This window comes from Arachis ipaensis, chromosome B03 (genome assembly GCF_000816755.2).
Source record: "Arachis ipaensis cultivar K30076 chromosome B03, Araip1.1, whole genome shotgun sequence".
In the NCBI taxonomy this organism is placed as follows: Eukaryota; Viridiplantae; Streptophyta; class Magnoliopsida; order Fabales; family Fabaceae; genus Arachis; species Arachis ipaensis.
The window spans coordinates 4,899,979-4,922,209 of NC_029787.2; the positions used below are offsets into that span (position 1 = coordinate 4,899,979).

The following is a 22,231-nucleotide window of genomic DNA, read 5'->3' on the forward strand; positions in this document are numbered from 1 at the left end:
GAAGCTGATGAGAGTTGTTAGTGCCATGTGAGGTCAACAAGAACACTAGACAGAGCATATGTTTTTGGTTCTTTCTTTGTGAATCTTAAATAGTAAAAATGCACGTGTGTGATTCTCGGAGCACACTCAGTTTCACACAAGATATTTAGCAATGGTTAAAAATGTAAAAAGCAACTATATGCTGTTACCGAAATCTTTGATAACTAAATAAAATCAATCAAAAACAGTCATAATTTGCTTTATTTAGTATCTATTAATTATTATGATAATTAATTAATGTTAAATAAGACAAATTCTGTTTGTTTTTTTTTTTTCTATCTAGCATTACCCTTTATTCTTTAATTTTCAGAAAATACCAAAACAATTGTAAATAAATTGTCACCAAGAAAATGATCATTTTCAAAACTTTTAACACATTATAAGTGTAGATGAAACTTTTCGTTATAAGCAATTTTGCATAAAGTGCAATAGAAAATATATAATACGTTAGATCAAAATAATTAAAAGTAATAGATAGAAAGGTGAAAAAATATATTCTAAATATATATATTTCGTTACATTTAGAAGATAGAGGATGATGATGCCAAGAAATATTAGGATAGATGATAAATATTTTAAATGTATTCTACAAATATGTTGCTAAAAAGAAATGTGTCCGACAAATATTTGAATTTAAGCATTTTCTATTATTGTGAGGTTAATGGATAATCTATAAAGGTAGCGTTTGGTGGAGAGATACAGATAGAAAGACTGAGATTGAGAGACAGAGATTAAGAGACAGCGATTGAAATAAATTTTAGTATTCTGTTTGGTACAAAATAGGATATAAGAATTAAAACAATAATGAAATTCTAATTTAATTTGTACAAAGGGTAAAATTGAAATTAATTAATTGAAATAAAAGTATTTTAGGTATAAAATGTTATTAAAGTTTTAGTCTCCATCTCTAAAAATGTAAGTCCCTTATGTCTCTATTTTTTGGAGGTACTGAAATACTGAAATTTTGGAGACAGAGATAAAAATTTTAGTACCAGTCTCTGAACCAACAAACACAATACTGAGTCTCATTCTCTCAATCTCTGTCTCAGTATTCTAATAAATTTTTATTGAGCTAATTATGGGTAAATAAATTATCATAAATTGTATTATATTTGTATTTATTAAAAAATTGAGATAATATTCAATTTAGTCTCTAAATTTATATGTGAACTTTAATTTAATTTTTAAAATTTTAATTGTTTCTATTTAGTTCTTAAACTTTGTCATCTGACTCACATTAGTCATTAGTGCAATTTTTGGTATATAGACATTGATGGAGGACAGATATAAACAGCTAAATATTAAATTAGAATCTGTAAAACAACATCATTTTAATTTTAGTGATCAAATAACTTTAAAATGATGACGTATTAAAATTAAAATAAGTTATTTTACAGAATTTAACATGATATTTAACTATCCACATTAATATTTATACATAAAAAATTATTTTATAAACTAACATGAATTATGTTCACAAAATTTAAAAATTAAATAGAAACAATTAAAATTTTAAAAACTAAAATTATCAAATGCAAGTTCACACTAGATCGAATATTATCTCCAAATAAGTTCAAGGGCAATTTACTTGAATAAAATAAAGGAGAGAAACGTTTACTGAAATGCAACAATTGCAATTTTTTTACCTGCGTGTCCTGATTCATTATTATGTAAACTATGGTAGGTAACCACGGTTTATAATTTATACATAAACCGTTGTAAGCTGGCACGGTTTCTGACTGAGTAATAATGACCATAAACCGCGGTAGGTAACAACTGTTTACGAAGGCATAAATTTGACCATAAAACCCTCTAACCTGCCACGGTTTATGAAGGGATATTTAAATGCAGAAACCCCTGTTAGCTACCACGGTTTATGAAGAGAAGAATTCTATATATATGAGTGAGATTCAAGTTGTTGAAGAGGAGCATTATCACAATGGCAAGTGAGGAAGGGAGTTTTCTTGTCTTAGTGTATTGTTATAGGAAAATTCAAAGAAGCAAAAAATATGGTGTGAAGTTTACTGATAGAGAACCGTTGAGTGTATTTATCAATTCATCAAGTACTTTGTCAGATGTAAAGAACAGCATCTTGCAAAAGCTTGAGGTATTTGGGAGCAAGTGGGTGAAGAAGCTATTCTACAAGATTTCCATCGCTGTGGTGTCGACCGGTGTTAAGTATGATACGTTTGTGATAGCGGCCGATGAAGATATTCGGGTTCTGTTTCATTGTGTTAGGAGTTTTCCAGAGGTTAGAATACACGAGTTGTATGCGAAGTTGGAGGTTAGTGTCGATAGTTCTGGGGCATCAGTTCCAGTTCATAGCTCGATTGCCGTGTGCGGTGTGTCTAGTTCGATGCCTGTGGCCGGACCAACTGTTCCTCAGGTCGCATCCCCTTCCTTTGCGGCTGATTTAGATCTAACGGAGGCAGTTGCTTCTGTACCGTTCGAGAATCCTGGGGGTCTGGCAGCAGGCATTTGAGGTGGATACCGATGGTGGCATGATTCATGATGTTTAAGGGTTCGGGGAACCTGATCGAGTAGAGAATGCAATGCGGGACGATGACTCTGACCAGGAGCCTGAAGATATCATTGGGATAGCGATGATGACACAGGCGCCAATCCACATTCACAGCATGGCCCTTCAAGTTCTGGCACACAGCAGTACCCTCCACACTTCTCCACTCTAAACTTGGAGGCTTTGGGTCAACAGGCAGACGGAGGTGCTACAATTGGGGGTTCTTCTATAGAATTTCAGATTGGGCAATCATTCCAGAATAAAGATGAAGCTGTTTTGAGTGTGAAGGACTATAGCATCCGCCGAGGTATTGAGTATAGAGTCTTAGAATTGGATCATCTGAAGTATCATGGAAAATGCAAGGAATTCGGCAAGGGTTGTAGTTGGTTGATTCGCATATCGCTTCGTGCACGAAAAGGCACTTGAGAGGTTAGGAGGTACAATGGTCCGCACACTTGCTTGGCCACCTCTATTTCCAGTGATCACCGGCAGCTTGATTACCACGTTATCTGTGCTAGGATTTATCTGTTTGTTAGGACGGATGCTGCAGTTACGGTAAAGGTCTTGCAATAAGCAACAGAAGCCGATTACGGGTTCAGGCCTAGTTACAAGAAGGTTTGGATGACAAAACAGAAGGCAGTAGCACAAATATACGGAGATTGGGAAGAGTTGTATGTCGAGTTGCCACGTTAGATGCTAGGGGTACAGTTGACCATAGTCGGGACAGTTACTGTGTTAAAGACCTCTCATGTTCGACTTGGGGATCAGGTCGATGAGTCTACGGTGTACTTTCATCGTCTTTTCTGGACATTTTCACCCTGCATCGAAGCCTTCCGGTATTGCAAGCCCCTAGTGAGTATTGACGGTACCCACTTGTATGGCAAGTATGGAGGCACGTTACTGTTGGCGATAGCGCAGGATGGGAACTCGAACATCCTCCCGATAGCCTTCGCCCTTGTGGAGGGAGAAAATGCGGAGTCATGGTCATTCTTCTTGTCCAACCTACGATCGCATGTGACGCTACAGGAGGGTATTCTTGTTATCTCTGACAAGCATAATGGCATCAAGGCTGCCCTTGAGGCCCCCGAGAATGGTTGGCTGCCTCCACGTGCTTTTCGAGCGTTTTGTATTCGTCATGTGGTAGCGAATTTTAGCCTAAGCTTCAAAGGTAAAGATGCAAGGAGGATGCTGGTGAATGTTGCCTATGCAAAAACTGAAGCAGAGTTTTATTACTGGTTTGACATCATGAGGATTGAGAATCCGGCCATGTGTGATTGGGCCAATCGGATGGAGTATGACAAGTGGACCCAGCATCAGGATAGCGGGAGACGATTTGGGCACATGACAAAGGCGTGAAGACACCACTCTTTGATCCCCTGCATCGTTTGTCGGCAGATATGTTGCCCACCTACAAGTTTCATTGTAAGCATTTCATTAGGAACGACAACACATGAAATTGAACAGGTAATCGACCGAAAACAATAAACCATACATGGATGCCAGCGGAAATCCGAACACATCAAAACCACTGGGTCTGAGACTGGAAAACCTCCAGAAAATTCAAAACTGTAGAAGCTGTAGTGGCCCGGCCAAGTTAACAACATTTCTGTTTGTGCCACGACAAAGACATCTATACAACCAGGCTAGTGCAGCCGAGCCACAACTATATCTCCCCAAGTTGTCCATCGATGCCAAATAAGGCAACCAGTGAAGGTGAACCCGGTTTGCGTTCTTGTTCGCAAACAGCTGAAAGGACAACAACATCAGAATATAAGCACGCGCGTATATAAGTCTCTTCACTCGCATCTATTGGGAGAACCCGAAACCTCTCATGGAACCATGTGTAGCATACCGTCATCTGCTTGACTTTATTCTGCGGCGGTAACTCGCCAAACAACTCCCGAAACCACGCCCATGCGAGTCTTCCGTTCTCCATCAGATTCTCAAAGTCAGTCAGGCACCCACTAACGGCCTCCCCATCGATGGGCAAACCCAGCTGATATGCCACATCTTGCAAAGTGATAGTGCACTCCCCAAACGGCATGTGAAAGGTGTGGGTCTCAGGACGTCACCTCTTAACGAATGCGCTAAGTAGAGACTCATCAACCTAGAACCATTGACTATTCAGCCTAGCCAAGTGATACAAGCCCGTGGTCTCCAGATACGGTATAATCTGGTCGTGTAAAGGCATATTTTGTTGTCTCATGACACCGCTAATAACCCTAGCAGGCTGCAACATGAGGATAAGGAAATCCTCAGCATACAAGCAATATTAATAACAGTAAATATAATTTAAAAACATTACTATACACTCACATTGGTTTTCTATTTTCTTTATAGTAATAAAAATAATGAAACAATAACAATAATAAGAACGACAATAACAATAGTAATAATAACAATAATAATAACATTAATATGAATAATAATAACAATAATACTAATAATAACAATACCAATAATAATAATAACACTAACACTAACAATAATAATAATACTAACAACTCCCAATAATAATAATAAGGTTTAATTACTCTGTTGGTCCCTATAGTTTCACAAAATTTTCAATTAGGTCCTATATTTTTTTTCTTTTTAATTGGGTCCCTGTATTAAATTTTTTTTTTCAATTAGGTCCCTTTTAGTAGTAATTGGCTTCATTATATAGGGACTCAACTAAAAAAAATTGGTGCAGAGACTCAAATAAAAGGAAAAAAAAGTGTAGGAACTTAATTGAAAAAAAATTTGGTGTAGGGACCTAATTAAAAGGAAAAAAAGTATAGGGACTTAATTGAAAATTTCACGAAACTATAGGGACAAACAGAGTAATTAAACCTAATAATAATAACATTAATAATAATAATAACAATAATCATAAGAGAAAGTCTAGGGGCAGTAACTTTTGTATTTTGTGGCCAGCACTTAACCATCAAAAGAAAAGTGAGTAATTTTCTATCATTGGATGTAATCTCACACCATTAAAAACACAATTGATAGCCAATTGATGGTTACAAAACACAAAAGTTGCTGACCCTTAACATTTCTCTAATAATAATAATAATAATAATAATAATAATAATAATAATAATAAGGTAGTATAACTAACCTCTTAGTCGATGTTTCAAGCCACGTGTGCAAAGCCATTTAATCGGTACATGCGAGCTTCGTCTTCTATGGCTCCACCACCCAAACGGTTCAAAACCTCACAGTCTTTCCCAGATTCTCTCTCAACCTCCCACATTCAAAAATTTTGGTTTACAACATATGACATTTGTGATGACTTACAGCGGATTATGTATTTATATTACTCTAAGCATAAACTGTGGTAGTCAGGATTTTATGGTCACAAAGTCTTTTCATAAACCGTGGTGACCAAGCACGGTTTCAACCCACCATTTTCATGTATAATTCATGGTAATTAACCGTGGTTTATACTCATTAATTTCTACTTGTAAACCGTGCCAACCTCCCACAATTTATGTATAAATTAAAAAACGTAATTACCTACCACGATTTACATAATAATAAATCAAACATTCATATAAACGAATGACAAATGTTACATTTGAATAAAAAATCCTTTCAATCATTTTAATCAAGTAAAATGGCCAAAGTTCAAACAAGGTAACAGCAAAAAAATATCGGTTGTCTGATTCACTCAAGGGTAAAATCGTAAAACTAATTACGCGAAGGGATAGTTTGTAAAAATCGCACATCGTGTTAAACTAAAATTAGGGCATTTTGCTTCTTCGAGTAGCTTCTGAACCCTCTAAGCTCAGCTTCGCACTCCGCAGAGGGGAACAAGGAGAAGAAGGAGCAGCTGCTTCGCCGCACGACCCCACTCTTCGATTAATCTCCGCCGTTAAACGCATATTCTCACGCTCAATCTCAACCCCACACACTCTGTCGCTGCGTTCAGAATCGAGGTCGATTTCACAAGATGTCGGGCGGTTTCTTTCGGGTAAATTTTGCTCATATCTCACCCTTGATTCGGGCTAAGTAATCCTAACAGTTCTCAGATCTCGTGTGCTTTGGATTTCAATAATAACCTCTGTAATATTAACTAATTACGGATTGATGCGTGTTACTTAGTTAACTGTAATTGTTGAAATTTTTGTGTATAGGGCACATCTGCGGATCAGGACACTCGGTTTTCGAATAAACAATTGAAGCTGCTGAAGTCGCAAAAGTTTGCCCCCGAATTGGAGCACCTGGTTCGTTTTGATTTTTTTTTTTTTTCAATTTTCTGTTTCTAGGGAAATGTTTGTGGGTTTGGGACGACAAGGATTAGTGTGTGTGTGTGTGTGAAATTGGTGAGATTAGTTGGTTTTAGTTTGTTTTGAATTCAGTTTTGGAAAAACAATGGTTTGTATAGGTGGACATGACAAAGGTGAACATGGAGGTGATGAAGCCTTGGATCACCAGAAGGGTGACTGAGCTTCTCGGGTTCGAAGATGAAGTGCTTATTAACTTTATACACAGTCTGCTTGATGCGAAGGTAACTGATCTATTAAGTTTTAGTTGTACTTTTTGTTCCGCTGAATCTTATTATTGTCATTGTTGTAGTGTTCCTCAGTTTTCCGCTTCACAAGTGTTATTGGCTATATGGTGTTCTTGGAGTCTAAAATTTTCTATTTGTCATTCGCTGAATCTTCACATCTTTGATAATTTTATTTTCATGTGCATTGGTTGAAATCGGGATTGCATTTCTGTATATAATGTCATTTTGCTTTTAGCATTTGATCGTGCAACCTTGTCCCCACTTAAGAATGAAATATCTTTAATGTGTACACACCAATGACACCACCTAGTACCCCCTCCCCTCCTCTCTTTTGGGTTGGTCACATTCTATTTCTTGTGACACAGGAAGTGAATGGGAAGGAAATCCAGATACAACTTACTGGGTTTATGGAAAAAAACACTGGAAAGTTCATGAAAGAGCTTTGGACGCTTCTTCTCAGTGCACAGAAAAATGCCAGTGGTGTTCCTCAGCAGTTCTTGGATGCCAAAGAAGAAGAACTCCGGAAGAAGAAGGTACTTTTGAGTCCTGATATACCATTACTGAACTTTCATGACAAATTCCTCTATCCCTTTTGTTGGGGTGTTTCTGATGTAAGTTGCTTCCTGTGGGTTGTTACTTTAGGTTGAAAATGATAAAATAACTAGTGAAATTCAGAGGAAAAGAGAGAAAGAAGATAGAGAGTTCATGGAAGTGAGGCTGAAAAAACTGGTAATACTACCTTTTCCGTGCTGGAGTTACGTTTTATAAAGTTGAGACTTTTGTTTTAACTTTATTCATGTTTTCATGGCGTTCAGCTAGCTTCTGCAATTATTTGGGTTCATGTCCTTTACCTCAAACTACTGTAGGACGGTGGATTTGATGCGAAGGATAATGATACTGCTTTGGACTCAACCACAGGGCACTATGTTCAGGATGGAAAAGAAAGTGACAAGAGGAATGGTGTTAGAGGAAGGAGCAGGTTAAATGGGACAAGTCCTTGCTTATTTTTCTTTTAAATATATTGCATCAAATTTCACAGTATAAACTAGGATTTTCAATTTTATAGAGGCCGTATTTGTGCATTCCTGAAGTTGCAAAGTGACACATTGTGAAAGTGGCTTGGCATTGTTCTAGTTGACAACCTAGAATTCTATCCCTAGTATGCACCACAGTAAAATGGGCATAATTCAAGCCTGACTTACAGAACTTCCCTAATCTATATACTATTGTACCAAAGCTTTGAATTTACCATGAAAACCTTCAATCTCCTGTAAATTAAAATCAATTATAAGACTGGAAGAAAAGTTTAAACAATTTCTATTTATGAATTATTCAAAATACATTATTATTTCTTGGTATTTGGTGTGCTATGTGTGGTAGGAGTGTATTTTTTATCCGGTGAGACCATAAGCATTTATTTTGAACTTCCCTTTGGGTTTAAGCTTCATTATTTGAATATTACATTGATCTTTGGATGGAAAGATTAAATTATTTGCCTGCTTTGTTGCAGGGTTTCTAGGTCCCCGCGCTCACCTGCTGTTTCTGTTTCGCCTAATCGGTAACACATTTAGAATTAAACACTGTTTTAATAGACTTCCCATGTTTATTTTGATGGTTGAAATATTTGCTGTTTGCTATCTTCAGCAGAGGCTCGCCTTCAAGGTCAATGAGTAAATCATTTTCAAATTCACGAAGCTATTCGGGGTATGCTTTTTGTATTGATAGCTTATTTTGCCTTTTACTTTATTTATTATATATAGGTTATATGCTTGTACACTATATATTGGTTTATTGCCATATATTAGTATAATTTGATGTGGTGTAATTATTTGTTTCATTTCTTATCCCTTATATGCTCTTCCCTTATTCAGTGTTATCATGCACATTTAACTTTCCTTTATTTTTGTTGTTTTGGGGTTAATGAGTTTGTGTTATTTAGTGGTAGACATAGATCGAGGAGTATATCTAGGTCTCCAGAAGCTAGAAGACGCTCCCCATCTTCTGATAGGATTCGCCGTTCTCCACGACGACGATCCATTTCTCCTCGGAGGTATTCACCTAGGCGATCCCCTTACCGGAGGCCTCCATATTCAAGGAGAAGATCTAGATCCCGCTCAACTTATAGATCTCCTTCTCCTCTACGACGTAGAATGCATTCCCCCTACCGTCGTAGTTCACCCTCTTACCGTCGACGCAGATCACCTTCTCCTGTGAAAAGACGCAGATCGCCTTCTCCAATGCGTCGACGTAGATCTCCTTCACCAATCCGTCGACGTAGATCACCTTCTCCAGTGCGTCGACGCAGATCACCCTCTCCTGTAAGGCGACAAAGGTCACCCTCTCCACTGCGACGTCGATCTCCCATCATGCGGTATAGATCTCCACCTGTGCGCCGAATGCCTCCAACCCATCTACGGTCTAGATCAGGATCTCCCATGCAATCCACTTCTCCCATACGTCGAAGGGACGGGAGTCAAAGTCCACAACGCAGATCTCCATCTCCTCTGCGGCGTAGATCACCTGGTTTTGTTAAGAGAAGATCACCAAGTCCTTCTCCGAGGAGGTCTCCTCCAAATGAATGGAGCTCTCAGTCCCCAGCACGGCATGTATCTACATCTCCAGTAAAGAGAACTTCGTCAAGACGTCAAAGGAGTCCTGTGCAGCCTTCTAGGGGGAGAGTCAGGTATTTAATGATTGTTACTCAGCAGATTGCTTTAATAATGTTGTATAACTTTTAAAATGAAACATTTCCAATAGTCATTTGCACAATTTTGAAGTAGGTCTAGAGTTAACTGCCAGAAATGTTATAGTGGCACTACGCCAACCCCAGCTTTGATCTGCAAAAATTGTGCAGAATGTTATTCTTTTAATAGGTTTGTTCTTCCAAGGAAATTTATAAATTTGTGGGGATACCTGTTGCAGAACACCGGAAGAATTGTCACCTGTGGCGCATCAACACCCAAAAGATAAGGATCATAAAGCTTCACGCACTAAATCGCCAGACTCAGTTTCGTCAGGTGAGAAGTCTCCACCACGATCAGTGTCTCCACAACCAAGGAGGAGGAATAGCAGTGAAGACAGGAGGTAGTATTTTTTGAATTCTTATTTATTGCTCTTACTTACAGATCATTTTCTCTAACTTGGTTTGTTTGCACATTTATTTGGTTATTGAAAATGTTTAGTCCACCGAAGAGCCCGGTGAGGCAAAGAAGAGACAAGTTGACCCATGAAAGAAGCTTGAGTCCTCCAAAGAGACCAAGAACCCAGAAACCTCGCCATGATAGCCCAGAGACAAGTGAAGATGCAGAAGGAACATACCATTCTAGGTTTGAATATTAATTGCATAACTTTATACTTGATTGTGCTTCATTTTGGAGTATGTTACTCTGATAAATTTGTTGAATTGTCTGATTTCTTTTCTCTCTGGTAGAGACAACAGAGATCCTAATTCAAAGTCATCCGGAAAGAGAACAAAATATTTATCCCCAGTTAGTAAGCGGAAAAACTCGCCTGCAAAGTTTCATGATGAGGCAGATTTCTCTCCCGAAATGGCAGCTGGTCGCGTTTCTTCTGGGTCTCGTCACTATGATAACACTGACGGGAGTAGGAAAGGGCGAGAGATTAAAGGGTAATAGTTTGGTATACTGCAGTTATTCTAAATTTCTGTGCATGGCATACATTTTTGATAATGCAACTTCTTTTGCAGTGATATTTCTTCTGGAAAAGGTGATGAATCTTATGTGCGACCTAAATCGCCAAGGAATAAAGAAAGTTATTCCAGTGAGAAGCCTCATGAATCTTATGCTGTAGATACTAAGAAGTCTGATGACAAGGATCATTCTCTTTCAAACTATGCAAAAAATAGTGATAGGCGCAACAAATCAGAAGCAACTCGAGATTTAGTTGGAAAAGTTGATCGTGTCAATCATAGTGCTTCCTATGATTCTGTTTCTGAGGAAAGTGACAAACATAGGAGGGAAGGGAAGGAAAAGAGAAAACATAGAAAGTCAGAGAAAAAAGTTGTGTCATCAGATGAAGATTATAGTTCTGATTCTGAAATGGAGGACAGGAAAGATGCTAAGAGGAGGAAAAAGGAGGAGAAGAAGCTGCGGAAGGAGGAGAAACGTCGAAGACGGGAAGAGAAAAGACGCCGAAGGGAAGAACGGCGAGCAGAGAAGCTGAAAATGAAGGGTAAAACTGACTATAGTTCAGACGATGAGGAAGCTGAACGAATGGATCATCGTCGTAGTGATAATGACGAGATGTTGTCTGAACAAAAGAAGCTTGAGATTGAGTTGCGGAATAAGGCTCTTGAATCTCTCAAAGCAAAGAAGGGCATGAATAACTGAATACATCACTTGAGTTTTGATTTTATTCCTTCAAAAAACTTCTTGAGAAATATCTTGTTATTTTTTAGCAGCTTAAAGATTAAGGAACTTGGATTTAGAAATGCGTATGCTTTTTTTTCCTCTCTTTTTTTGTTGGTAAATGTTTGATGTAGTCTATCTTTAATGCTGGCAGCTGAAATGGATAAATGACGATTTCTGAGCAAATCTGTTGAGTGCAACTCTGTGCAGACATTGCCCTGTATTTACTGGTAATGTTTGTCTCCCCTTAGTTGGGAATCTCACGTTTTTTGGGTGGTGTGCATTTGGGTGCCTTGTCTCCTATTTTTTTAAGATGCTGTTTTGTTCTGTAGTAGTTCCTCATTTATTTTCTTCACAACAGTTCCCTAGGGATCTGATGTGGTTCTTTTTCTTGACTATTTCATATTTAGACTAGATTAATCCTGAAGGTCTTATATGAATGTTATTGATGAGGTCGATACTAAATTAGCTTTCTGGTCAATTGGTAGATGAAATTTATGTCAGCTCTAGATGACCTGGTGACCAGACAATATGCAGACCTATATTTTGAACTTAAATACAGGTGAAGTTCTCATTCTTTTGCAGACTTTACAGGTTCTAGATGATATTAACAAGTAATCCGTTGTATCTAACATAGCCCAGGCTGTAGTAAATATTATTTTTCAAAGCCCTGTATCTATTGTTGGGAGCTATTCTAGACTCTTCTGGAATTCTCCATGATGTCATTCAACGGATCCATCTGATGATTGAGATTGATAAAGCTCCATGACTTTATATGTATACTGTAATACATGTACTTAATTTTATATATATGTGTGTGTGTGTGCTGATTCTTGCCAACTTACATTAATATCGATAGGTGTTTGTGTTAAGGCTGTGTCCAAGTGAAGGTTTCTTCATTTCTTTTTTTTTTTTTTTTTTTTTTGCCATGCCAATGCGGCCAGTGTTTGTTTGAAATTGTGCTGTTGGTTAAGTTGGTCTCGGGACGACTTGTTGCATTCCTAGTGCTTTGAATAACTTGGATGTTATTTGGTGGCTGCATTTGGATTCCCTACGAGTGTTAAGGCTTTTAGTAGAATTATGCCTTTTTCCTTATTTGTATGTGTTCATGATCTGTGATAAAGAGTTAGAAGGAGGGTAAGAGGGACCAAGGGTGTGACGCGATATGATTTTTGCTTGCACACTTTCAGTTGTGCTAACATTTAGCATGGCGTATTTGGACCGCACATTTTAATCCGGAACAAGGGATGACGGAATTCCTTCTCCCCGTTTGTGTATATACCATTATCTAGTTTAACAGTTAAGAAATTCAGAATTGTGTTCGGACTTCGGAGAGTAAATGAATGTTTTTATTATGTATCATTCATTTTATTCCATTCAAAAGATGAGTCAGTTTGATGTTAGTTTTTATTTTGTTCATTTTTAAAATTTAAATTAAAAAAGTGGTTTTATAATAATATCAATATAAAGCACAATTAATGAATCAGAACACTTTTATTTTTGGAGTATATCATTTTATTAGTACTTGTAAAGATTGAACAATTTGGTTTCTCAAGCTAGATAAACCAGGTAAAAATTTAACTTTCTTGGTTGGCTTTTTTATTGTCTTTTTTTCCCCTTTAAATCCAGGATAGGCTGTTTATGCATCTTTTGAATGTGACTTCTCTTTGAATCATGTGTTAATGCGAGATATTTTTATATCAAGTTTCTTTTCTTATCTATGATACTTTGTATGTTATTTGGAACTAAACATAACCTTAAATGCTACATAATTAGTGGTAGAATTATGGCATTTAGAATATTCTTTGTTTATTGACGTTCAGTTTTAACTTTATGAATGAAAACTACGGGTGTGTTTGGAAACCCGTTGGAAGGGAAGAAGCACGTTAAAATTTTTTGAAAGCTTCAATTTTTGGTTTGGCAAATTTTTTTCTCTTGAACGCAGAAGTGATTTTGCTGCCAAAACCACGTTTACAAGAAGCAACTATTTTTAGCTTTTGCGTTTTCTTAATGGACTTTTGGCCATAGATGCTAATCATTTATTTATCTTTTGCCAACTTTATCCTTTATATATGTTATTGTATTATTTATAAAATTTTTGTTATTTTTATTTATTTATTATTTTTATTTTTTTTCAACTGTTTGTTTGATATTATACACTTTTATAATTGTGATTTTTGTGTATTATGTTTGTTATTATTTTTTTATAATATGATTTATAATATTAATTTTATTATAAAATTAACTAATAAGATCTATTTAAATATCTAAATTAAAATAATAGGATAATATAAAAAAATTTTAAGTTGATGTCTATTTTAGTAATTTTTTATCTAAAAGTGATTTTGAATGGTATAGGTCAAACAATATTTATTTTACTATAATCCATTTTGATACAAAAATTACCAAACATAAATCATTTTAACACAAATTTACTTTTGATCAAAATCAATTTTATATAAACTCCCGTTTGTAAACCGTAATCCAAACACACCTATACATTAATTTGTTTTGTTTAACGGATTAATCTTTTCTTATCTATAATACATTTAGCTTTAACTTTAGAATATTCTTTATTGTGGTTGAAAGTCACTCCCCTTTTCAGCATTTAAAATTATTTTGGGAAATGTTGGGGTATCACTCTGTTGGTATAGTAGAAGCAGAGGGGCATAAGGGAGGTATTTGGTTTCTATCCTCTATGAAGGGTGTTTGTTGTAAGTTCATTGATGCTTTTGATCAGGGTGTTACTGTTGAGGTTCACTTTGATAATTTAATTTAGAGGTGTAGTGGTATTTATGGCAGTCCTCAATTTAATAAAAGGATTCTCCTTTGAGATTATCTTGTTGCACAATCCATGGTTTTTCAAGGACCTTGGATTGTTCTTGGTGATTTTAATGAAGTCAAATTTTCTCATGAATCTAAGGGCTGTCAATTTTCTCATCAAAGAGCCGACATGTTTGCTACTTTATTAGGGGATAGTGGTTTGTTTGATCTGAAGATTATTGGGAGGCGGTTTTCTTGGTACATGAGGGTGAAAAATTATGTTGACGTGGCCAAAAAGCTTGATCGAGTCTGTATAAATAGTAGTTGGTTATCTATCTTTCCAGAGGTTTATGCAGAAGTTTTAAATAGGCTTCAGTCTGATCATTGCCCTATTCTGGTGCGTTGTAAAGGTCGTCCTCAACCTAAAGGGAATCGACCTTTCCGATTTGTTGCTGCTTGGGCTACTCATCCTGGGTATAGGGATATTGTGAACCAGTCATGGTGGTCTGGTAATAGAGGAATTCATGGCAAGCTTTCGGAAGTACAGAAGAATTCACTAGAGTTTAACTCGAAGGTATTTGGTAATATTTTTGTTAAGAAATGTGAATTAGAGCAGCATATTAATTATTTACAAAAGCGTTTGGAAGTGGTGGATAGTATTTATTTGCATCAGAAAGAGCAACAGTTGCTTGATGATTATAATAATACTCTAGTGCAAGAAGAGCTCCTATGGTTCCAAAAGTCCAGAGAACAGTGGGTAAGGTTCGGGGATAGGAATACAAGATTCTTTCATATTCAAACTCTTGCGAGAAGGAAGCATAATAAGATTCACGGCCTTTTTCTCAAGGATGAAGTGTGGGAAACTGATCCAGAAGTTCTGAGTCAAGAAGCAGAGTCTTTCTATAAAAGCTTATTCTGTCATTTGGATGATGTTAATTTGGGTTGTCTTGGTGATGTGCCTCTTCCTTCTCTGAATGAGGAAGCTTGCAATAACCTTACGGCACCAGTTACTATGGAGGAAGTCAAAGCAGCTGTTTTTCACATGAACTCTTTTAAAGCTCCGGGTCTTGATGAGTTTCAAGTTTTCTTCTTCAAAGAATATTGGGAGATCATTGGTCTTGATGTTTGGAAGATGGTTAAGCAGGCATTCTCTGGTGTTCCTCTTGATCCGAGAATGTTGGAGACTTTACTGGTTCTCATTCCAAAGGTTGAATCACCGGCATCTATGAAAGATTTCAGGCCGATTAGTCTCTGCAATGTAGTTTACAAGATCATCACGAAGGTCCTTGTTAATAGGCTTCGTCCTCATCTTGCGGAGATTGTTGGCCCGCTTCAAGGAGGATTTATTCCGGGACGAGGAACTCCTGACAACATCATTATTGCTCAAGAAGTCCTCCACTTTATGAAGAAGACTAAATCAAAGAAAGGCACACTGGCCTTTAAGATTGATCTGGAGAAAGCTTATGACAGAGTTGACTGGAGGTTTTTAGCTCATACCCTTAAAAGCTTTGGTTTTCCTATTCCTACACTTAATTTGATTATGAATTGTGTCACTGCTTCTTCCTTATCTATTCTTTGGAATGGGAGTCGTTTGAATGGCTTTACTCCTAGCCGAGGTCTTAGACAAGGAGACCCTATGTCACCCTATCTTTTGTGTTGTGTATGGAGCGATTGGCATGCTTTATTAGTCATCAAGTTGATTTGGGCCTGTGGGAGCCGGTTGCTATTTCTAGAGGGGGACCAAGAATATCCCACTTAATGTTTGCAGATGACTTGCTTCTGTTCTATAAAGCTACAAAGAGACAAGTGCAAAATGTGATGTTGGTTTTAGAGACTTTTTGCAAAGCATCTGGGATGAAGATTAATGTCGAGAAGTCTAAAGCGCTTTGCTCCAAGAATGTCTCTGCAACAAGGAAAGAGGTTTTTACTGGGGTATTCTCTATCAGATTTGTCCAGGACTTGAGCAAGCATCTTGGAGTTACCCTTAGCCATTCTAGGGTGACTCGTTCAGCTTTCAATGGTGTCCTGGATAAGATTCGGAGTAGGCTAGCAAGCTGGAAAGGAAGTTTACTCAATCGGGCTGGTAGGCTCTGCTTGGTTAATTCTGTTGCTGCTGCTATTTCCACGTACCAGATGCATGTCTCTATTTTTCCCAAAGGAATCATTAGTAAATTGGAGTCTATGATGAGGAATTTTCTTTGGAAAGGACAAGTTGATGGAAGAGGATTGAATCTTGTTAGTTGGAAGGTACTGGTTACTCCAAAAAAATATGGAGGTTTGGGGATTAGAGATCCTTATTGTGTAAATATTGCTCTTCTTGGGAAGCTAGTTCGGACTTTTTTCCAGCAGCCAAACAAGCTATGGGTCCAATTGTTGGATGCCAAATACCGATCATCTCTATATGACTGTTTTAGTTATCCTAAGAACAATGACTCTCCCATTTGGAGGTGTCTTTGCAAGGCTTGGGAAGTGTTGAAAGATGGGTTTGCTTAGTGTATTGGAGATTTGAATCAGAATTTTTGGTTTTCTAGCTGGAGGAGAGAAGGACGGTTATCTAATGAGATGGATTATGTTCACATTTCTGATTCGAATATCCGGATACAGAATATTTGGTCGGTTGGTAGGTGGCATTTGGATACTCTTTATTCTCCTTTATCTTAAAATTTGAAAGATAATATTCTCTCTTACAATTCAGATGAACAAGCAGGTCCGGAAGTGGGTTGGTATTGGAGTGGGTCTGCTGCCAAAGTCTATGACTTACGCAATGGTTACTTGTGGTTGTGTAAGCAGCTGTTTGGTTGGGAGGAGCGAGAGAATTGGCTTTGGCTTTAGCGTCAGCTTGTTCCGGAAAAGCATAAGTTTTTGGCTTGGTTGTGTCTTAAGGAGGCTCTTCCTACTGCAAGTTTTCGCTTTAGAAGAGGGATGTCGTCATCGGATAGGTGTCCAAGATGTCTTTCTAGCCAGGAATCGGTTTTGCATTGTATTCGAGATTGTCCAAAAGCTCAGCTTGCATGGAATAGGTTGGATATTTCTTGTCATCTTTTAGATTTGAAGAACTGATTCTTGTATCATAGCAGCAAGCATCCGTTCAGGTTCTTTTTTGCACTTTGGTGGATATGGCGAGTAAGGAATAATGACATCTTTAATCCTCATGAGGAGGTGTCTTTGCAAGGCTTGGGAAGTGTTGAAGGATGGGTTTGCTTGGTGTATTGGAGATTTGAACCAGAATTTTTGGTTTTCTAGCTGGAGGAGAGAAGGACGGTTATCTAATGAGATGGATTATGTCCACATTTCTGATTCGAATCTCCGGATACAGGATATTTGGTCGGTTGGTAGGTGGCATTTGGATACTCTTTATTCTCCTTTTATCTCAAAATTTGAAAGGTAATATTCTCTCTTACAATCCAGATGAGCAAGCAGGTCCGGAAGTGGGTTGGTATTGGAGTGGGTCTGCTGCCAAAGTCTATGACTTACGCAATGGTTACTTGTGGTTGTGTAAGCAGCTGTTTGGTTGGGAGGAGTGGGAGAATTGGCTTTGGCTTTGGCGCCAGCTTGTTCCGGAAAAGCATAAATTTTTGGCTTGGTTGTGTCTTAAGGAGGCTCTTCCTACTGCAAGTTTTCGCTTTAGAAGAGGGATGTCGTCATCGGATAGGTGTCCAATATGTCTTTCTAGCCAGGAATTGGTTTTACATTGTATTCGGGATTGTCCAAAAGCTCAGCTTGTCTGGCATAGGTTGGATATTTCTTGTCATCCTTTGGATTTGAAGAACTGGTTCTTGTATCATAGCAGAGAGCATCCGTTCAAGTTCTTTTCGGGACTTTGGTGGATATGGCGAGTAAGGAATAATAACATCTTTAATCCCCATGAAACTTGGCCTCCGAAAAAAGTGATTTGTCTGGCATTAACTTCAGAAAAGGAGCTTAGGAATATATTTGAGTTACAACGTATGTCCCTTCCCTCTACTCTAAATGGTTTTTGGAATCCCCCATCTATTGGTACTTTTAAGATTAATTGTGATGCTAGTTATTTTGGTTCGGGTGATAGTGTTGGTTTTGCTTGTGTTATTAGAGATTGTAATGGGAGCTGGCAAAGGGGGGTGTTTGGGAATGATTGAGAGTAATAGTATTCTTCAAGGAGAATTGTTTGATATTTGGAGAGGATATCTCTTAGCTTGAGATGTGGGTCAACGAGATGTTATTTGTGAGACGGATTGTGTGGAAGCATTTAATCTTGTTACTCAAGATGATTTTGGGTTTTATTGATCCACTAGTGCTTAAAATAAGAGATATCATGCATTGGAATTGGCGGGTTGACTTTCGTTTGATTATGAGAGATGCAAACACGGTGGCAGATACTATGGCAAAGATGGCGATGAAGTTACAACTTTCGCATATGGAGCTTCTTTCACCTTGGGAGGAGTTTAAGAGTAGTCTTGAACGAGACTGTCCCTCTATTTAGGCAATTCCTTGTTTTGTTTGTTTTGTTTTTTTTGTTTAATTTATTTCAGTCACAAAAAAAAAAAACTTTAGAATATTCTTTTATTATTTCATTATTTTGCGTGCATAGGAAGTGTTAATTCAAGTAAGCGCCAGTTTTATCTTGTGGAAATCTAATGCCTAAGTTTCTCTTATATTTTCTAAATGTTGAGCTAATATTAAGAATTTTGGTTCTTATAAATACTTTGGAATATTAATGTAATCCTAAAAATATTGGAAATTTTGTTTTCTTATTATTACGGATGTTTCCAAATTTTCTTCCGGTATCTAGAAATATCCTTTATCAACACTTTATCTAAGCTCCAAAAACAAAACCACCTATATACATTGGAGAAGTAAATTAGTTACATTTAAAAGGATTAAAATATTTTTTCTTTGAGTGGGAAAAAAAAAATCTTTTATAAACAAATTAATGAATTATATATGGCCTATGGCCTAGGCTCATTTAAGAACTCAGCTCAAGCTATGGAAGAAATGTAGTAAGCAGAGTGCAGTCACGTCGTTTTTATTGATCTTTAGAAATTGGAATGCTTGGTGTTGGACTGTTGGAGATATGTGGAACTGGATAAAATGTGACAACGTGGCTGCACCCCATTCGCTCCTCTTCCATCCAGATAATGATTCTCATAACAACCAAACAAAATTAATCCCTGAAATCCTAAAGCATACACACTATGTTCTCTTCTCCTCATGAGAAACTGCTACACTTATTCAAAATCCAATTTGAACAAGAAGAAGGGTGAGGAGTAGTAGAGTAGGGTCCTTAATCCATGGCTCCAACTCTTACTTCCAATTCATCTCTCTTACCTCACTCATCAACAAGGTTCACCCTCCCCAGGAACCAAAGGCTGAGAGTCTTAGCTAAGAGTAACAACAATGGTCCATTCCCATCACTCAGGCTTGGTAAACCCAAGGATAATGATGATAATGATGGTGAAGAAGCTTCATCTAACTCCAATCCCTTCCGTTTCAACTTCGGCAAGTTACCTGATGTGACGTCATTGATCCCTGTTGTAAACAACCCTTCCTCTTCCTCTTCACCTGGTTTGTCATTTGGCAACCCAAGAAGGAAGGACCCTTCCACTGTGTTTGTTGCCGGTGCTACCGGCCAGGCCGGTATTCGCATTTCTCAGACACTTCTCAGAGAAGGTTTCAGCGTCAGAGCTGGTGTTCCCGAACTTGGTGCTGCTCAAGAACTTGCTCGTCTTGCTGCTCAATACAAGGTCAGCTTCTTATTCGTTCCACACTCGACAATATAAACTAAGAATACACATCATCTCGTTCATCAACTATATCTTTTCCTCTTTCTTTTTATTTTATTTTACTAGGCTTTAGATATTTAAGCATGATTGGATTTGGAGTTGGTTGCAATAAGATGAAGTTAAGTGTTCTATATTATTCCAACCAAGCCACGTGTACACATGATATATAGCATTTTTGATATTGTTTGGGGTATTGGATGGAATTGATTAATTTTAGTTCATGTGATCCCACACTCCATTGCTGATTCCTGCAGATCATATCAAAAGAAGAGGCAAAGCGTCTCAATGCTGTGCAATCAAGCTTTGATGATGCAGACTCCATAGCCAAAGCAATAGGCAATGCCAGCAAAGTTGTTGTCACCATTGGGCCAACAGAGAATGGTCCAACGGCAGAGGTCTCCACAGCTGACGCCTTGCAAGTAGTTCAGGCTGCTCAGCTCGCCGGCGTAGGCCACGTGGCTGTTATCTACGATGATAACAACGCCACCACCACCTCAACCTACAATGTCCTTGATGGCATCACCTCATTCTTCAACAATATATTCTCCAAGAATCAACCATTGAGCATACAAGAGTTTTTGCAGAAAGTTATTGAGACTGATGTCAAGTATACCTTCATCAAGACCAGTTTAACGGATGATTTCTCACCGGAGAGCTCTTATAATGTCGTTGTGTTAGGCGAAGGGAGCGCCAGTGCGAGCGACTATAAAGTAATGTAATGTATGCGATAGTATCTAAATGGAATTTTGTCTTCTCAATCCTCCTTTTACATTCTTAATTTTTCATATTTGTAGGCAATTGTTTATAAGAAAGTGATGGTTTATCTTTAATGTTTATTATAGGTTGCAAAGTCCAAGATAGCATCCTTAGTTGCTGATGTCTTCTCCAACACAGAGGTGGCAGAAAACAAGGTATCATCAGTTTTACAACTGTTATGGTTGATTTCTCTGTTTGAGAAAACTAGCATGCTTGTGCAGCCTTAAAGTATTAGAAAAGCTAAAAAAGTTGAACGTTCTGTTTGTTAATTTACTTTCTTCATCGTTTTGTTTTCAAATCTTGAACAGGTTGTGCAAGTGTATACAAGTCCAGAAGCCCCCTTGAAGCGTGTAGATGAATTGTTTAGGTAAATAAGTAACATGTATCTAGTTGTTCTGTTCTCTTATCTGTATACAACAAGATCAATATGTGTTGTTCTATCTGATTTTCTGAATTTCTTTCCAGCACTATTCCTGAGGATGGAAGAAGGAAAGCCTATGCTGAAGTGCTTGAGAAAGCGAAAGCAGAAGAGGAGGCAAGATTGGCTGCTGAAAAGGCCCAAGAAGCTGCAGAAGCAACAAAGAAGCTGGAAGAAGAGGTGAAAAAGCTTTCGCAGCAAGAAGCCCGTGCTGCGAGTCTAGCTCAAGAAGCTCAAGATAAGGCAGTGGCTGCAGGGGCTTCAGTGGAAGGCCTCTTCAGCAAGGCCAAAGATTTCGGAGCAGGGCTTTCCTGGCAAAAGTTTAGCTCACAGATCTCAGCCTCAATTCAAAACGCCGGTGAGGACGAGGAACCAAATATTAAACTAGCCACCGTTCGGGGACAGGCCAAGGCTCGGAGCCTTACGCCTAACAAAGCAGTTGTTAAGGAAACAAGTACTCGAAACATCACCACTAAACCGAAGGAGGAAAAGCCAAAGCAAGCAGAGAAACCCACAGAGGTGAGGAAAGTATTTGGTGGCCTATTCAAGCAAGAAACTATCTATGTCGACGATGATTAGAGGAAGTTGAACATGCTTTTGTGCAGCTCTAAAATCTGTTGTATGAGTATGCGATGTTAATGCAGATTATTTGGTTGGGGATGTGTATGGTTTTGTAAAGTTCTATATTTCATGCAAGATAATTTTGTGGTTGTAATTGGTTAATTAAGGACCCTGTAACAATATTATTAGCAGGGGGCAAAATGTAAGATCAGATTTAGCTTCTCAAATTTCTCACTTTGTTTTACATAAACTGCCATGAACTAATAATATTTGAGAGACATGTTTTCAGTTTGGTGAAAATAGCATCATGCTTCAGATACCATTTTTCCACGTACAAAATAAAAAAGTGCATGAATTATTCCCTTTGATTTTCTTATTAAGGGCGATAACTATGTATGCTTCATTCCTTGCTTGAATTAATATCTATTCTGCATTTTTATATGTGTATATACTTTTTGGCCTAATTGACCTTATTCGAGTATAGATATTGAACATGGATAATCTGATTTGAATCAAAATGGTTTACACTTTGTTTTCTCAATAAATTTGGCT

The 22,231-nt window shown here is 37.7% G+C and overlaps 3 protein-coding genes across 7 annotated transcripts; all 3 read left to right on the top strand.

Annotated features, from left to right (window-relative positions):
* LOC107632334 lies at positions 1,979–3,162 on the top strand. The gene is made up of 3 exons (XM_016336029.1): positions 1,979–2,513; positions 2,655–2,901; positions 3,108–3,162. Exons 1-3 carry the CDS (start codon positions 1,979–1,981, stop codon positions 3,160–3,162), a joined length of 837 nt encoding a protein of 278 aa, XP_016191515.1.
* Positions 6,269–12,252, top strand: LOC107629074 (serine/arginine repetitive matrix protein 1). Of its 5 annotated transcripts, none has more exons than XR_001617901.2 (14): positions 6,269–6,515; positions 6,679–6,768; positions 6,930–7,052; positions 7,421–7,588; positions 7,698–7,784; positions 7,922–8,034; positions 8,566–8,613; positions 8,700–8,759; positions 8,995–9,738; positions 9,978–10,139; positions 10,238–10,381; positions 10,486–10,683; positions 10,762–11,652; positions 11,911–12,252. XR_001617901.2 is itself a non-coding variant. In XM_016331767.2 (13 exons), the coding sequence occupies exons 1-13, from the start codon at positions 6,495–6,497 to the stop codon at positions 11,402–11,404; spliced, it is 2,601 nt and encodes an 866-aa protein (XP_016187253.1). In that variant the 5' UTR covers positions 6,269–6,494; the 3' UTR covers positions 11,405–12,249. The 5 variants fall into 5 exon arrangements, 1 of the variants encoding a protein (XP_016187253.1); XR_001617903.2 differs by having other exon boundaries at positions 10,495–10,683; XR_001617902.2 differs by having other exon boundaries at positions 8,703–8,759.
* LOC107629072 (protein plastid transcriptionally active 16, chloroplastic) lies at positions 19,148–21,979 on the top strand. Its single transcript, XM_016331764.2, has 5 exons — positions 19,148–19,905; positions 20,199–20,654; positions 20,787–20,855; positions 21,009–21,067; positions 21,166–21,979. The coding sequence occupies exons 1-5, from the start codon at positions 19,453–19,455 to the stop codon at positions 21,695–21,697; spliced, it is 1,569 nt and encodes a 522-aa protein (XP_016187250.1). The 5' UTR covers positions 19,148–19,452; the 3' UTR covers positions 21,698–21,979.

Excerpts from the sequence above, each read along its gene's own strand:
- LOC107629074 (XM_016331767.2), top strand. The coding sequence starts at position 6,495 with ATGTCGGGCGGTTTCTTTCGG. Across the intron at positions 6,769-6,929 it reads CCCCCGAATTGGAGCACCTG|GTGGACATGACAAAGGTGAA; the intron begins GTTCGTTTTGAT and ends TGGTTTGTATAG. Across the intron at positions 7,589-7,697 it reads AAGAACTCCGGAAGAAGAAG|GTTGAAAATGATAAAATAAC; the intron begins GTACTTTTGAGT and ends TTGTTACTTTAG.
- LOC107629072 (XM_016331764.2), top strand. The coding sequence starts at position 19,453 with ATGGCTCCAACTCTTACTTCCAATTCATCTCTCTTACCTCACTCATCA. Across the intron at positions 19,906-20,198 it reads GTCTTGCTGCTCAATACAAG|ATCATATCAAAAGAAGAGGC; the intron begins GTCAGCTTCTTA and ends TGATTCCTGCAG. Across the intron at positions 20,655-20,786 it reads CCAGTGCGAGCGACTATAAA|GTTGCAAAGTCCAAGATAGC; the intron begins GTAATGTAATGT and ends TGTTTATTATAG.
- LOC107632334 (XM_016336029.1), top strand. The coding sequence starts at position 1,979 with ATGGCAAGTGAGGAAGGGAGTTTTCTTGTCTTAGTGTATTGTTATAGG. Across the intron at positions 2,514-2,654 it reads TCCTGGGGGTCTGGCAGCAG|GCGCCAATCCACATTCACAG; the intron begins GCATTTGAGGTG and ends ATGATGACACAG. Across the intron at positions 2,902-3,107 it reads TTAGAATTGGATCATCTGAA|TTACGGTAAAGGTCTTGCAA; the intron begins GTATCATGGAAA and ends CGGATGCTGCAG.